This window comes from Salmo salar, chromosome ssa09 (genome assembly GCF_905237065.1).
Source record: "Salmo salar chromosome ssa09, Ssal_v3.1, whole genome shotgun sequence".
Lineage (NCBI taxonomy): Eukaryota > Metazoa > Chordata > Actinopteri > Salmoniformes > Salmonidae > Salmo > Salmo salar.
The window spans coordinates 44,174,037-44,191,811 of NC_059450.1; the positions used below are offsets into that span (position 1 = coordinate 44,174,037).

General features: G+C 42.7%; 1 protein-coding gene across 1 annotated transcript in view; it reads right to left on the reverse strand.

Moving 5' to 3' along the window:
* The window catches only part of sntg2 (syntrophin, gamma 2), a 132,667-nt gene that overhangs the window by 23,613 nt on the left and 91,279 nt on the right, over positions 1-17,775 (reverse strand). The window contains exons 9-10 of the mRNA XM_014211539.2: positions 11,809-11,936; positions 743-872 (exon numbers count right to left, since the gene is read on the reverse strand). Of these exons, the coding sequence (XP_014067014.2) occupies positions 743-872; positions 11,809-11,936 (258 nt within the window). The remainder of the gene's footprint in view (positions 1-742; positions 873-11,808; positions 11,937-17,775) is intronic.

Below are 17,775 nucleotides of genomic sequence, written 5' to 3' on the forward strand. Positions count from 1 at the left end.
ACCAGCTCTAATACTTTACTGATTCTGTGGCATGGTCAGACCAGCTCTAATACTTTACTGATTCTGTGGCATGGTCAAATCAACAACAACTAACGTTCTAATAAGCAAGCTGCAAGTCAGCTGCAGTATCATATCAAGTCATTCTCTGTTGATGAACATGCCAGGACCCATTAGGATGTCACAGTCTATTTCTAGGTTGTTGGTCACCACAATACAAGTCAAGAGTTGTGCTTCACCAGCTCCTCTCACAATTACATGCTGAATGAACGTTTCGTTATCAGACTACTCATCCATAATCAGGTGACGCACGACTGAATGAATCCTACTTTAAAAAAAGAGCAGCTGTGTAGTTGTGTAGCTCAGAGCAGCCTTTCTGGATCCTTAGCAACACATACTGATAGATCATCAGTGTACTAATCAACAGGGAATAATGGAAATGAGATAGCTAAACACTAGCGAGCATGTGAGAGTATTAATGATGGATTACTACAAGGCAGTAATTCATTATGCCCATGAATACCTATTTTCTAGAAGAGAAGGAAAGGAGCATTATAATAGTTATCATATTCTAATGAGAATAGAATTCAAAAATTCTAATACCACTGGGATTTTAGCACACATCTTCTGTTGAGTTACTTGTGCTTTGGCCCTTGGCAAATCCCAATCTGGATCCTGTCCATTCAATCTGTGTCTGGATAAAAAATTCAAAATAAATTTTTACCTGGTCATACTGTGGACTTACATTCTCCAGTGTCAAATCACTGATATTGCTTGATATTGCTTGAAGCCAGTCAGTGCTTTCTGCTGCAGTGCAAAATTGTAGAATATTGATGCTCTCTCCATCTAAGGCGCAGACTTCAAAGCTGTTCGACCTGGAGGGGTATGAACGTTCAGGTTAGAGATGTACAGTACAGTAAGTTAAAAGCACTTTTTGAACTAGAATGGTCAGAGTGGAAAACCTTTTACCAAGCTGTTCTTTCACTGAAGTTAGGTCAGTGTTACGGTGCAAATTAACATTACAGTTCTACTGCATTCCCTAACCATAGCAACTAAACAGATTCCACATTCTGTAGCGTTATAGCCTTTACGTTGACTGATCTTTACAATGTACTCCACACTTTTCTAGAGAAAGAAAAGTATAGAGAAATAAAAAAATAATTACTTAATTATATAATTCTGAGATATTTGATTGCATATGTAATGGCCACAGCACACCCAAATTCCAACAGGAGCAAGCTCAAAAACAGAATATCAGACGGTTACAAATTACAGCTCGGTTTCAAAGTACATCATCATTTGTTGCATGTCACAGATAATGACACTGCCACTGTAAAATGGCGTACACATGTATTGAATCCCTTTCATCACTTATATTTAAGGTGATTCTTTTTGCCATTTCATTTTTGTGCATTTGAAACACACTCCAGATCAATTAGATTTAGAGACGACTGTCAATAGTATTGAACATAAATAGCCTTGAACATGACGATGCCATCAAAACAGTTTCTCTCTGATGGTTAGGCAATCACATTTATCACACAGATCTTGAAAAGCGTAAAATGTTAAGCAAACTCTCCATAGGCTGGGATGAAGTGTTGGACATCCAGCAGTGGATATGTTCTGTAGGGGGATGTTGAGAAACATGAGGAGAATGTTCTGTAGAGGGATGTTGAGAAACATGAGGCGAATGTTCTGTAGGGGGATGTTGAGAAACATGAGAATAATATTCTGTAGAGGGATGTTGAGAAGAGAAATATGAGGAGAATGTTCTATAGGGGGATGTTGAGAAACATGACGACAATGCAGAGAATTATGAAAGCACTGCAATCAATGTTTGAAATAACCAGAGCTTGCACACACTCTCCCTGAAACTCAGACATCGTGTTACAATGTTACAAAGATCCTTTGGGAACATTGGTTCTTCTGTTGAAAACGCCCTTAACAATATGCAATGCATGTGTACAATTGGCTTGTTATAAATCTTTGTTCCACTGAGTGCTGACTCTGAGGGATGCTCAATTGTAAAGTTAAGTACAAATCCTCTTGATGTGTAGGGTAGGGTGCACATGTAAATTACCCTATATAAAATGCAGTGAGAATATATATGAAAATAGTGATCAAAACATACAAAACAACTGTTTGGAGATAACATTATCTGAATGAATGCAAGCCGCAGTGATAGATACAGCTTTACTCTGTCTGCTTGACTTGTTTCTGAGATTGCCTGGATAGTGGAATGTTCTGCTTCAACTATCAGCACACTGCAGCATGGTCCTCAGAAACCCAGACTGTCTCTGTCATGGTCCTCTAAAACACAGACTGTCTCTGCCATGGTCCTCTAAAACCCAGACTGTCTCTGTCTTGGTCCTCTGAAACCCAGACTGTCTCTGTCATGGTCCTCAGAAACCCAGACTGTCTCTGTCATGGTCCTCTAAAACCCAGACTGTCTCTGTCTTGGTCCTCTAAAACCCAGACTGTCTCTGTCTTGGTCCTCTAAAACCCAGACTGTCTCTGTCATGGTCCTCAGAAACCCAGACTGTCTCTGTCATGGTCCTCAGAAACCCAGACTGTCTCTGTCATGGTCCTCTAAAACCCAGACTGTCTCTGTCATGGTCCTCTAAAACCCAGACTGTCTCTGTCATGGTCATCTACAATCCAGACTGTCTCTTTCTTGGTCCTCTAAAACCCAGACTGTCTCTGTCATGGTCCTCTAAAACCCAGACTGTCTCTGTCATGGTCCTCAGAAACCCAGACTGTCTCTGTCATGGTCCTCTAAAACCCAGACTGTCTCTGTCATGGTCCTCTAAAACCCAGACTGTCTCTGTCATGGTCCTCTACAATCCAGACTCTCTTTCTTGGTCCTCTAAAACCCAGAGTGTCTCTGTCATGGTCCTCTAAAACCCAGACTGTCTCTGTCATGGTCCTCAGAAACCCACACTGTCTCTGTCATGGTCCTCTAAAACCCAGACTGTCTCTGTCTTGGTCCTCTAAAACCCAGACTGTCTCTGTCTTGGTCCTCTAAAACCCAGACTGTCTCTGTCTTGGTCCTCTAAAACCCAGAGTGTCTCTGTCATGGTCCTCTAAAACCCAGACTGTCTCTGTCATGGTCCTCTAAAACCCAGACTGTCTCTGTCTTGGTCCTCTAAAACCTAGACTGTCTCTGTCTTGGTCCTCTAAAACCCAGACTGTCTCTGTCTTGGTCCTCTAAAACCCAAACTGTCTCTGTCAAGGTCTTCTAAAACCTAGACTGTCTGTGTGAGTGACAGAGGACAATAGAAATTCCATTAGTCCACATTGTTCCATTGTTATTGGGAATTGAGGAGTGCATTGAGGAAAAGCAAGGGGGATGAGGGGGTAGGATTAGTGATAGCCACATGTCCTGAAGTGGAATACATATGGCTTTTCTGCTGACTAGTCATAGAGAGTATATTGAGATGAATAGAAACGTAAAACCTAGTGGACATCCAAGATAACAGCAGCCAGGAATATACTGTGAAATCCAAGATAACAGCAGCCAGGAATATACTGCGAAATCCAAGATAACAGCAGCCAGGAAAATACTGTGAATTCCAAGATAACAGCAGCCAGGAAAATACTGTGAAATCCAAGACAACAGCAGCCAGGAAAATACTGTGAAATCCAAGATAACAGCAGCCAGGAATACACTGTGAAATCCAAGATAACGGCAGCCAGGAATACACTGTGAAATCCAAGATAACAGCAGCCAGGAATACACTGTGAAATCAAAGATAACATCAGCCAGGAATATACTGTGAAATCCAAGATAACAGCAGCCAGGAATACACTGTGAAATCCAAGATAACAGCAGCCAGGAATACACTGTGAAACCCAAGATAACCGCAGCCAGGAATACACTGTGAAATCCAAGATAACAGCAGCCAGGAATACACTGGGAAATCCAAGATAACAGCAGCCAGGAATATACTGTGAAATCCAAGAGGAGTAAGATTGATAGCTGTGAGACTAATCCAAGAGGAAGAAGATTGATAGCTGTGAGACTAATCCAAGAGGAAGAAGATTAATAGCCGTGAGACTAATCTAAGAGGAAGAAGATGGATAGCTGTGAGACTAATCCAAGAGGTGGATAGATCTGTATCACATCCAGGTGTGATTTGGAGTCCCATAGGGTGGCGCACAATTGGCCCTGCGTTGACTGGGTTTTGCCGGGGTAGGCCGTCACAGTAAATAAGAATTTGTTCTTAACTGACTTGCCTACATAAATAAAAACAAAATAAAAAACGGATAATAAACAGTGAGTAGCAGCAGTGTAAAAACAAATTGGGGGGGGAGTGTCAATGTAAATAGTCCGGGTGGCCATTTGTGTCCTCTCCTTGTTCGGGCAGCGTTCGGCGGTCGACGTCACTGGCCTTATAGCCATCGCCGATCCACTTTTCATTATCAATTTTTTTTGTCTTTGTCTTACACACCTGGTTTCAATCCCCCAATTACTTGTTCATTATTTAACCCTCTGTTCCCTCATGTTTGTTTGTGAGTAATTGTTTATTCTATTGTGGTCTGTATTTGTGGCCTTGTATTTATACAATGTGTATTGTGATCTTATTGAGTAAATTGCTTTCATTACTCATATCTAATGTCCTGCGCCTGACCATCTCACCAGCTACATACAGACGTTTTACAATTTGATTAATTGTTCAGCAGTCGTATGGCTTGGGGGTAGAAGCTGTAAAGGAGTCTTTTGGTCCGAGACTTGGTGCTCCGGTAGAGAACAGTCTATGACTTCGGTGACCCCGAGTCTTTGACAATGTTTTGGGCTTTCCTCTGACACCGCATAGTATATAATATACAGTTGAAGTCGGAAGTTTACATGCACCTTAGCCAAATACACTTAAACTCAGTTTTTCACAATACCTGACAATTAATCTGTCACATCCTGACCAGCAGAGGGAGCAATTGGATTAGTTTTGGTCAGGATGTGGCAGGGTTTTTGTGTGTGTGTGTGAATGGTTGTTGGTGATTAGGACTCCCAATTGAAGGCAGGTGTGTTGAGTTGCCTTTGATTGGGAGTCCTATATAGGAGTGTGTTTTTCTTTGGGGTTGTGGGTAATTGTTTCTTGTTTAGTGTGGTTGCACCTGACAGGACTGTTGGCTGTCAGTTTCCTTGTTTTTTTCTTGTATAGTGTTCGTTCTGATTAAATTGAAGGATGAATACTAACTCTGCTGCATTTTGGTCCATTTCTGAAGACAGCTGTGACAGAATTACCCACCAAACCAGGACCAAGCAGCAGAGGAACGAGGAGGAAGGATGGAGGTGGGCAGAGCTAAGGAGGAGCGTTTCCAGGGCTATGGAGGAGTTTAGTAAACTCGAGAGGCAGCCGCAATAAAAATTTTTGGGGGGGGCACAAGGGCTGTTTGGTGGGGCGAGATGGGAGCCCCAGGCCAGCTCCCCGTACCCTTGTAGGGCAGGGACAGACTGGACAGGTCCCGTGCTTTGGGGTTGGGGCTGTGGTGAGGCCTGGGATTTTCAGGCCGGTAGGCACAGTACCAGCGCCCCGCATGTGCCAGGGCGAGGTGAGCATTGAGCCGGAAGGGGTGATGCCAACCCTGCGCTCAAGACCGCCAGTGCGCCTCTACGGTCCGGTGTTTCCCGCTATACGCACTAGCATGGAGAGGCGTGTCTCCAGGCTGGCACGTCCGGTACCAGCCCCACGCATCAGGCGTCTAGTGCGTCAGCCCAGCCTCGCTAGTCAAGAGTCACCAGAGCCGTCCGCCAGTCAAGAGTCGCCAGAGCCGCCCGCTAGTCATGAGCTGCCAGAGCCGCCCGCTAGTCATGAGCTGACAGAGCCGCCCGCTAGTCATGAGCTGCCAGAGCCGCCCGCTAGTCAGGAGCTGCCAGAGTGGCCCGCTAGTCAGGAGCTGCCAGAGTGGCCCGCTAGTCAGGAGCTGCCAGAGTGGCCCGACTGCCCGGAGCTGCCAGAGTGGCCCGACTGCCCGGAGCTGCCAGAGTGTCCCGACTGCCCGGAGCTGCCAGAGTGTCCCGACTGCCCGGAGCTGCCAGAGTGTCCCGACTGCCCGGAGCTGCCGGAGTGGGACGACTGCCCGGAGCTGCCAGAGTGGCCCGACTGCCCTCCGGCCCAGCCCGAGTGGCCCGACTGCCCTCCGGCCCAGCCCGAGTGGCCCGCCTGTCCTCCGGCCCAGCCCGAGTGGCCCGCCTGTCCGGCGCAGCTATCGGCGCCACCGAAGTGGGGCGACGCCGAAGGTGGAGCGAGGTCCACGTCCTGCACCTGAGCCACCTCCAGGATAGGTGGGTTGGGGAGGGAGGGTGTAGCACAGTGCCGTCGTTGACGGCAGCCACCCTCCTTTCCCTCCCTTATTGTTTAGGGGTTATTGTTTATTGGTTGTGTTGGGGTATTGGGGATTTTTGTTGTGTTTTCTTTTTGTAAGGTGCATTACGGGGTCTGCACCTTGATGGGGGGTACTGTCACATCCTGACCAGCAGAGGGAGCAATTGGATTAGTTTTGGTCAGGATGTGGCAGGGTTTTTGGGTGTGTGTGTGAATGGTTGTTGGTGATTAGGACTCCCAATTGAAGGCAGATGTGTTGAGTTGCCTTTGATTGGGAGTCCTATATAGGAGTGTGTGTTTTTCTTTGGGGTTGTGGGTAATTGTTTCTTGTTTAGTGTGGTTGCACCGGACAGGACTGTTGGCTGTCAGTTTCCTTGTTTTTTTCTTGTATAGTGTTCGTTCTGATTAAATTGAAGGATGAATACTAACTCTGCTGCATTTTGGTCCATTTCTGAAGACAGCTGTGACATAATCCAAGTAAAAATGTCCTTTCTTAGGTCAGTTTGGATCACCACTATATTTTAAGAATGTGAAATGTCAGAATAATAGTAGAGAAAATGATTTATTTCAGCTTTGATTTCTTTCATCACATTCCCAGTGGGTCAGAAGTTTACATACACTCAATTAGTTTTGCCTTTAAAATGTTTAACATAGATCCAAAGTTGTGGGTAGACTTCCACAAGCTTCCGACAATAAGTTGGGTGAATTCACAAGCTTCCCACAATAAATTGGGTGAATTTTGGCCCATTCCTCCTGACAGAACTAGTGTAACTGAGTCAGGTTTGAAGGCCTCCTTGCTCGCACATGCTTTTTCAGTTCTGGCCACACATTTTCTATAGGATTGAGGTCAGGGCTTTGCGATGGCCACTCCAATACCTTGACTTTGTTGTCCTTAAGCGATTTTGCCACAACTTTAGAAGTATGCTTGGGGTCATTGTCCATTTGGAAGACCCATTTGCGACCAAGCTTTAACTTCCTGACTGATGTCGTGAGATGTTGCTTCAATATATCCAAATAATTTTCCGGCCTCATGATGCTATCTATTTTGTGAAGTGCACCAGTCCCTCCTGCAGCAAAGCACCCCCACAACATGATGCTGCCACCCCCGTGCTTCACGGTTGGGATGGTGTTCTTCGACTTGCAAGCCTCCCTCTTTTTCCTCCAAACATAACGATGGTCATTATGGCCAAACAGTTCTATTTTTGTTTCATCAGACCAGAGGACATTTCTTAAAAAGGTACGATCTTTGTCCCCATGTGAAGTTGCAAACCGTAGTCTGGCTTTTTTTATGGCAGTTTTAGAGCAGTGGCTTCTTCCTTGCTGAGCGGCCTTTCAGGATATGTCGGTATAGGACTTGTTTTACTGTGGATACTTTTGCACCTGTTTCCTCCAGCATCTTCACAAGATCCTTTGCTGTTGTTCTGGGATTGATTTGCACCTTTCGCACCAAAGTACGTTCATCTCTAGGAGACAGAACGCGTCTCCTTCCTTATGACGGTTGTGTGGTCCCATGGTGTTTATACTTGCGTACTATTGTTTGTACAGATTAACGTGGTACCTTCAGGCGCTTGGAAATTGCTCCCAAGGATGAACCAGACTTGTGGAGGTCTACAATTTTTTTCTGAGGTCTTGGCTGATTTCTTTTGATTTTCCCATGATGTCAAGCAAAGAGGCACTGAGTTAGGTAGGCCTTGAAATACATTCACAGCTACACCTCCTATTTACTCAAATGATGTTAATTAACCTATCAGATGCTTTTAAAGCCATGACATAATTTTCTGGAATTGTTCAAGCTGTTTAAAGGCACAGTCAACTTAGTGTATGTAAACTTCTGACCCACTGGAATTGTGATACAGTGAGTTATAAGTGAAATAATCTGTCTGTAAACAATTGTTGGAAAAATTACTTGTGTCATGCACAAAGTAGATGTCCTAACCGACTTGCCAAAACTATAGTTTGTTGACAAGAAATTTGTGGAGTGGTTGAAAAACGTCTTTTAATGACTCCAACCTAAGTGTATGTAAACTTCCAACTTCAACTGTTTACTTGTATCTGTACAGGGTGAATACTGAATTATTATAGGCAAAGAGGTTTTATTGTCTTCTCAGGAATTCTGTCATATCTACATTAGTCTCATCCCCCACACAAGCTCTTAGATGCTGTGACATCCTGCTGAGATTGGTCCTGGGAGTGTTTAGGTAACTGTAAACTTGGTATTGTTTTATTGGTCAATGGTGGTTGGTTTTGGGTTGAAAGGTTACACCTTCAGATGTTATAAATGGAATGCAATGCCTTTGTTCTGTCTCTTATCCTGTATCCAGTCCATGGAGGAAGGTTGTATGATCAATTCTAATTTCCTAGACTTCATGGCCTCTGGGCTAATAGGAATTTCTTTGTTCATGCTTTGTCTTCTTAGTTAACCTTAGGATCTATATGCCTAGAAGTGTGCTTTGTAATGCTTCTTAATGCCTTGTAATGTAATATTTATACATTGTATGTGAATCTATTCATTGTACAATGTTAATTAAATATTTGCCTTTGATATAGACAATTCTCAGACCAATTCTTGCTAGTCTACGTCAACTCATTGACTTATGCTTAGCTGTCTATTTTAATGATCTTTGTGCAGTCAGATAAACATTTTAATAGGCTAGATGCTTAGTCTTATTATGACTTGCATGTGAGGTATGTATGTATGTATGTATGTATGTATGTATGTATGTATGTATGTATGTATGTATGTATGTATGTATGTATGTATGTATGTATGTATGTATGTATGTATGTATGTATGTATGTATGTATGTATGTATGTATGTATGTATGTATGTATGTAAACTCAGTAAAAAAAGAAATGTCCTCTCACTGACAACTGCATTTATTTTCAGCAAACTTAACATGTGTAAATATGTGTATGAAAATAACAAGATTCAACAACTGAGACATAAACTGAACAAGTTCCACAGACATGTGACAAACAGAAATGGAATATTGTGTCCCTGAACAAAGGGGGGACCAAAATCAAAAGTAACAGTCAGTATCTGGTGTGGCCACCAGCTGCATTAAGTACTGCAGTGCATCTCCTCCTCATGGACTGCACCAGATTTGCCAGTTCTTGCTGTGAGATGTTACCCCACTCTTCCACCAAGGCACCTGCGAGTTCCAGCACATTTCTGGGGGGAATGGCCCTAGCCCTCACCCTCCGATCCAACAGGTCCCAGATGTGATCAATGGGATTGAGATCCAGGCTCTTCGCTGGCCATGACAGAACACTGACATTCCTGTCTTGCAGGAAATCACGCACTGAACGAGCAGTATGGCTGGTGGCCTTGTCATGCTGGAGGGTCACGTCAGGATGAGCCTGCAGGAAGGGTACCACATGAGGGAGGAGGATGTCATCCCTGTAACGCACAGCGTTGAGATTGCCTGCAATGACAACAAGCTCAGTCCGATGTTGCTGTGACACACTGCCCTAGACCATGACGGACCCTCCACCTCCAAATAGATCCCGCTCCAGAGTAAAGGCCTCGGTGTAACGCTCATTCGATCGCCGATAAATCCGACCATAAAACCTGGTGAGACAAAACCGCGACTCGTCAGTGAAGAGCACTTTTTGCCAGTCCTGTCTGGTCCAGCGACGGTGGGTTTGTGACCATAGGTGACGTTGTTGCCGGATATGTCTGGTGAGGACCTGACTTACAACAGGCCTACAAGTCCTCAGTCCAGCCTCTCTCAGCCTATTGCGGACAGTCTGAGCACTGATGGAGGAATTGTGCGTTCCTGGTGTAACTTGGGCAGTTGTTTTTGCAATCCTGTACCTGTCCTGCAGGTGTGATGTTCGGCTGTACCGATCCTGTGCAGGTGTTGTTACATGGGTCAAACATTTCGGGTAGCCACCCACAAGCTTCCCACAATAAGTTGGGTGAATTTTGGCCCATTCCTCCTGACAGAGCTGGTGTAACTGAGTCAGGTTTGTAGGCCTCCATGCTCGCACATGCTTTTTCAGGGGGTGTCAAGAGCAATAGAGACTTTAATAAGCGCAATAGAGACAGGTAGCTGGTGGGATAATGATGTAGCTGGTGGGGATAATGATGTAGATGGTGGGGATAATGTTGTATGCGGTGGGGATAATGATGATATGGTGGGGAGAATGATGTAGGTGGTGGGATAATGATGTAGCTGGTGGGGATAATGATGTAGCCGGTGGGATAATGATGTAGCTGGTGGGGATAATGATGTAGCGGGTGGGATAATGATGTAGCTGATGGGGATAATGATTTAGAAGGTGGGGATAATGATGTAGCTGGTGGGATAATGATTTAGAAGGTGGGGATAATGATGTAGCTGGTGGGGATAATGATGCAGCGGGCGGGATAATGATGCAGACCATGGAGATAATGCTGTAACTGGTGGGATAATGATTTAGCTGGTGGGATAATGATGTAGATGGTGGGATAATGATGTAACTGGTGGGATAATGATTTAGCTGGTGGGATAATGATGTAACTGGTGGGGGTAATGATGTAGCTGTTGGGGATAATGATGTAGCTGGTGGGGGTAATGACGAAGCTGGTGGGGATAATGATGTAGACAGTGGAGACAATGATGTAGATGGTGGGGGTAATGATGACAAGAGAGAGAAAGATCTTGTTCACAGATGATTCATGTCTCATGTTTACATACACATTCTGGTAAAATAATTCATTATAACCAATCAGTTATTGAAATTAAGTTATGCCACGTTGTTAACGGCAATAACACTAATAACGTATCATCCTTAATTAGATTCAACTCATAAAATGGAATATCTGCAATCAAGAAGTTGTTTGCATCAGCCACACGTCCACTCAATCTCTGTCTTGTGTGTATTTGAAGAATCTTAAAATCTCACAAAATATGTCCACTCAGTCTCGTCTTCACGGATTAAGCGTGAAAAGTATGCTTATGGGTATCAATACAAATTGGGAAAAGAAATGATACTTCCACTCTTTTCATGCATGGTATTCATGTTTCTTTGGAATTGACAGAAACAAGCACCATAATGCATCATATTGTATCAGGTTGTGACTAACGGCCATAACTTATTTCAGTTCTAAATAAGAAAGATACCCATTGATTACCACTTTATTTATTTCTAAATAACAGCTCCATTAAGGATCTAGAGGACTGCCATATCTCTTACATCATGTTATCTAGCAGAGGAAGGAACAAAAATAACATTTCCTGGGATTTCCTGCCTTCATTTGATATTGTTTATATCTCTAAAAGAACCAATTCAGTGTGTTAAAGTTAAACCTTCCCATCCTATCATGGCTTCACCGTCTGGGCCCTGCAGCAGCGCTGACCTTTTAACACATTGCATGCCTGTGCATAGATATTGGAGTTACAACCTTTGACCTAAATGAAAAGTGCTCGCAAAACCAACAGCAGCGCTTGGTGAACTGTGCGCCTCAGAGGTGAATTTCATCACACAGGATTACCTTACCTTAATTTATCCGTTCCGGCTTTGTATCTGGAGACTCGGGCCATCAACAAGGGTAGGGACACTGCATCCAGCCAGCGCTTCTCATACTTTGGTTCATTAGCCGAGGGTGAGGAAGGCGAGGATGGAGCCTACATGGTACAAGTGAAGAAGACAGTGATGGTTTCCTCTCAATCATAGGCTAGGTCACTTTGATCATTGTACATTCAAAGTGCATTCGTAAACAATAATGTCCTACTTTCAGTTCCTTTTGCACTCGAAAGGATGATATCCTTGTTACTTCCTAGATACTGTATGCTATTAATTATTGGTGATCATTATGGTCACCTAGCGAGCACACCTTTTACTTACTGTGTCCTGGGATTTCACAATGGCATTTCTCTACAAGTCAATCGCAGCACCTGGCACATATTCTTGCACAAATTATTTGCTATTTCTCCCCTCTGAGCAAATCAAAGGCTATAACCAATTATGTCTACTTTCCAGAGCAAACGATTCCCCCTTTGTCAGTTCTTGTAGAGAGCAATTAGAGACCAATGCTTAATAATTACACTTGACTTTCAAGTTGTGCTGCGCAAGGGAGTGGTAAAGATTACAAGAAATGGAATACTATCTGCACGTCAACACGGATTAGAGTGACGAGGTGTCAGTTTTCACCAAGGACCTGGGAAACAAGATGCTAAGCTGCCACTCTTGTCCTTCGTATCATTCACTCTTCCAAAGCTCGTGATATTTCTGAGACGACAAATAGACCGAAGCGTAATTATTTAGAGGCATGTAAATGAATCCATAGGAAGCTGTCCTGGGGGCAATGAAAGGAAAACACTGTCAATCATTTCAATGTCAACGCCACATACAGGAGATGACAAGCTTAGAGAATTATAATCACCTGCAGGCAAGCAAACAAGAATGCTAGAGGAAGGCAAAATAGTGGGGAAATATTGTCTGGGTTAAGCATTGTGTGTTAACTATGCAATTACAGGACACTATGTTTTCCCACTAGCGGCTGTCCCCATAGGAGAACCCTATTGGGTTCCAGGTAGAACCCTTTTGGGATCCAGGAAGAATTCTCTGTGGAAAGGGTTCTACATGGAACCCAAAAGAGTACTACCTGGGCTCTTCAAAGGGTTCTCCTATCGGGACAGCCAAAGAACCCTTTTAGGTTAAAGATAGCACCTAACTTTCTAAGATCGTACCTCCTTAAGTCGCAGAGAGAATCAGGTGAAAAAAGGCCAGTCAACCATGGTTTCCAGTGTTTAGTCTATATGATTTCCAGTATTAGTCTACATGGTTTCCAGAATTTAGTCTACATGGTTTCCAGTATTTAGTCTACATGGTTTCCAGTATTTAGTCTACATGGTTTCCAGTATTTAGTCAACCATGGTTTCCAGTAGTTAGTCTGCATGGTTTCCAGTATTTAGTCTACATGGTTTCCAGTATTTAGTCAACCATGGTTTCCAGTATTTAGTCTACATGGTTTGCAGTATTTAGTCTACATGGTTTCCAGTATTTAGTCAACCATCGTCTCCAGTGTTTAGTCTACATGGTTTCCAGTGTTTAGTCTACATGGTTTCCAGTATTTAGTCTACATGGTTTCCAGTATTTAGTCTACATGATTTCCAGTATTTAGTCTACATGGTTTCTGGTTTCCAGTGTTTAGTCTACGTGGTTTCCAGTATTTAGTCTACATGGTCACCAGTATTTAGTCTACATGGTTTCCAATATTTAGTCTACATGGTTTCCAGTATTTAGTCTACATGGTTTCCAGTATTTAGTCAACCATGGTTTCCAGTATTTAGTCAACCATGGTCTCCAGTGTTTAGTCTACATGGTTTCCAGTATTTAGTCTACATGGTTTCCAGTATTTAGTCTACATGATTTCCAGTATTTAGTCTACATGGTTTCTGGTTTCCAGTGTTTAGTCTACATGGTTTCCAGTATTTAGTCTACATGGTTTCCAGTATTTAGTCTACATGGTTTCCAGTATTTAGTCAACCATGGTTTCCAGTATTTAGTCAACCATATTCTCCAGTGTTTAGTCTACATGGTTTCCAGTATTTAGTCTACATGGTTTCCAGTATTTAGTCTACATGATTTCCAGTATTTAGTCTACATGGTTTCTGGTTTCCAGTGTTTAGTCTACATGGTTTCAAGTATTTAGTCTACATGGTTTCCAGTATTTAGTCTACATGGTTTCCAGTATTTAGTCAACCATGGTCTCCAGTGTTTAGTCTACATGGTTTCCAGTATTTAGTCTACATGGTTTCCAGTATTTAGTCTATATGATTTCCAGTATTTAGTCTACATGGTTTCCAGTATTTAGTCTACATGGTTTCCAGTATTTAGTCAACCATGGTCTCCAGTGTTTAGTCTACATGGTTTCCAGTATTTAGTCTACATGGTTTCCAGTATTTAGTCTACATGGTCACCAGTATTTAGTCTACATGGTTTCCAGTATTTAGTCAACCATGGTCTCCAGTGTTTAGTCTACATGGTTTCCAGTGTTTAGTCTACATGGTTTCCAGTATTTAGTCTACATGGTTTCCAGTATTTAGTCTACATGGTTTCCAGTATTTAGTCAACCATGGTCTCCAGTGTTTAGTCTACATGGTTTCCAGTATTTAGTCTACATGGTTTCCAGTATTTAGTCTATATGATTTCCAGTATTTAGTCTACATGGTTTCCAGTATTTAGTCTACATGGTTTCCAGTATTTAGTCAACCATGGTCTCCAGTGTTTAGTCTACATGGTTTCCAGTATTTAGTCTACATGGTTTCCAGTATTTAGTCTACATGGTCACCAGTATTTAGTCTACATGGTTTCCAGTATTTAGTCAACCATGGTCTCCAGTGTTTAGTCTACATGGTTTCCAGTGTTTAGTCTACATGGTTTCCAGTATTTAGTCTACATGGTTTCCAGTATTTAGTCTACATGATTTCCAGTATTTAGTCTACATGGTTTCTGGTTTCCAGTGTTTAGTCTACATGGTTTCCAGCATTTAGTCTACATGGTCACCAGTATTTAGTCTACATGGTTTCCAATATTTAGTCTACATGGTTTCCAGTATTTAGTCTACATGGTTTCCAGTATTTAGTCAACCATGGTTTCCAGTATTTAGTCAACCATGGTCTCCAGTGTTTAGTCTACATGGTTTCCAGTATTTAGTCTACATGGTTTCCAGTATTTAGTCTACATGATTTCCAGTATTTAGTCTACATGGTTTCTGGTTTCCAGTGTTTAGTCTACATGGTTTCCAGTATTTAGTCTACATGGTTTCCAGTATTTAGTCTACATGGTTTCCAGTATTTAGTCAACCATGGTTTCCAGTATTTAGTCAACCATGGTCTCCAGTGTTTAGTCTACATGGTTTCCAGTATTTAGTCTACATGGTTTCCAGTATTTAGTCTACATGATTTCCAGTATTTAGTCTACATGGTTTCTGGTTTCCAGTGTTTAGTCTACATGGTTTCCAGTATTTAGTCTACATGGTTTCCAGTATTTAGTCTACATGGTTTCCAGTATTTAGTCTACATGGTTTCCAGTATTTAGTCTATATGATTTCCAGTATTTAGTCTACATGGTTTCCAGTATTTAGTCTACATGGTTTCCAGTATTTAGTCAACCATGGTCTGCAGTGTTTAGTCTACATGGTTTCCAGTATTTAGTCTACATGGTTTCCAGTATTTAGTCTACATGATTTCCAGTATTTAGTCTACATGGTTTCTGGTTTCCAGTGTTTAGTCTACATGGTTTCCAGTATTTAGTCTACATGGTCACCAGTATTTAGTCTACATGGTTTCCAATATTTAGTCTACATGGTTTCCAGTATTTAGTCTACATGGTTTCCAGTATTTAGTCAACCATGGTTTCCAGTATTTAGTCAACCATGGTCTCCAGTGTTTAGTCTACATGGTTTCCAGTATTTAGTCTACATGGTTTCCAGTATTTAGTCTACATGATTTCCAGTATTTAGTCTACATGGTTTCTGGTTTCCAGTGTTTAGTCTACATGGTTTCCAGTATTTAGTCTACATGGTTTCCAGTATTTAGTCTACATGGTTTCCAGTATTTAGTCAACCATGGTTTCCAGTATTTAGTCAACCATGGTCTCCAGTGTTTAGTCTACATGGTTTCCAGTATTTAGTCTACATGGTTTCCAGTATTTAGTCTACATGATTTCCAGTATTTAGTCTACATGGTTTCTGGTTTCCAGTGTTTAGTCTACATGGTTTCCAGTATTTAGTCTACATGGTTTCCAGTATTTAGTCTACATGGTTTCCAGTATTTAGTCAACCATGGTCTCCAGTGTTTAGTCTACATGGTTTCCAGTATTTAGTCTACATGATTTCCAGTGTTTAGTCTACATGGTTTCTGGTTTCCAGTGTTTAGTCTACATGGTTTCCAGTATTTAGTCTACATGGTTTCCAGTATTTAGTCTACATGGTTTCCAGTATTTAGTCAACCATGGTCTCCAGTGTTTAGTCTACATGGTTTCCAGTATTTAGTCTACATGGTTTCCAGTATTTAGTCTATATGATTTCCAGTATTTAGTCTACATGGTTTCCGGTTTCCAGTGTTTAGTCTACATGGTTTCCAGTATTTAGTCTACATGGTTTCCATTATTTAGTCTACATGGTTTCCAGTATTTAGTCTACATGATTTCCAGTATTTAGTCTACATGGTTTCTGGTCTCCAGTGTTTAGTCTACATGGTTTCCAGTATTTAGTCTACATGGTTTCCAGTATTTAGTCTACATGGTTTCCAGTATTTAGTCAACTATGGTTTCCAGTATTTAGTCTACATGGTTTCCAGTATTTAGTCTACATGGTTTCCGGTTTCCAGTATTTAGTCTACATGGTTTCCAGTATTTAGTCTACATGGTTTCCAGTATTTAGTCAACCTGTCACATTCTGACCTGTAAAGGTGTTATTTGTTAGTGTTTAGTTTGGTCAGGACATGGCAGGGGGTATTTGTTTTATGTGGTTAGGGGTGGTTGTGTGTATGTGTCCATGTAGAGAGGGGTATTTGATTTATTAGTCCAGGTTTTTGGTTATTGTTCTATGTTAGTTTATTTCTATGTTCTGTCTAGTCATTTGTATTTCTATGTTTAGTTAATTGGTGTTGGGGCCTTCAGTTGGAGGCAGCTGTCTATCGTTGCCTCTGATTGAAGGTCCTATAATTAGGGGTGTGTTTGTATTGTGGATTGTGGGTAGTTGTATTCTGTTTTGTGTTTGTCACCTGACAGAACTGTTAGTGTCATTTCTGTTAATTGTATAAGTGTTTATTTTGTTTCTCCTTCTTATATATTAAAAAGAGAAGATGAGTATACACTTCCCTGTTGCGTCTTGGTCCTCCACACACGACAATCGTTACAGAACTACCCACCACAACCGGACCAAGCAATAGAAGAGGGAGCAGCCAAGGAAGCAGGAGGACTACAGGGAATCGTGGTCATGGGAGGAAATCCTGGCGCGAGAAGGTTCGTGGCGAAGGAACGGTGAGGACCGGGAGAAGTACGTTGGGACGAGGCTAGCAAGGAGGCCTGAGAGGCAGCCCCAATAAAAAAAATTGGGGGGGGCACACGGGGTGGGTGGCTGGGCAAAGGATGCCTCTGAAGCCAACACGTCGTGCTTATTATGGGGAGCACATGGAGTGGAGAGCGCCTATGTACGAAGAGGTACGCAAGATCTCGCCCATGCGCACGTACAGTCCGGTGCGTGTGATCTCAGCCCCAAGCAAAGGCCGTGCTAGAGTGAGCATCCAGTCTGGAAGGAGGATGCCAGCCCAATACGTCTAGCCACCGGTACGCCTCCGAAGTCCAGGCTACAGGACACCTCCTCTACGCACGGCGACCATCAGGCCCCTGCATAGCCCAGTCCGCCCTGTACCAGCACCCCGAAAGTACAGGGCTACTACTGCCATCCAGCCAGGACGGGTTGTGCAGGAGGTGAGCTCGAGACTTTCAGTACTC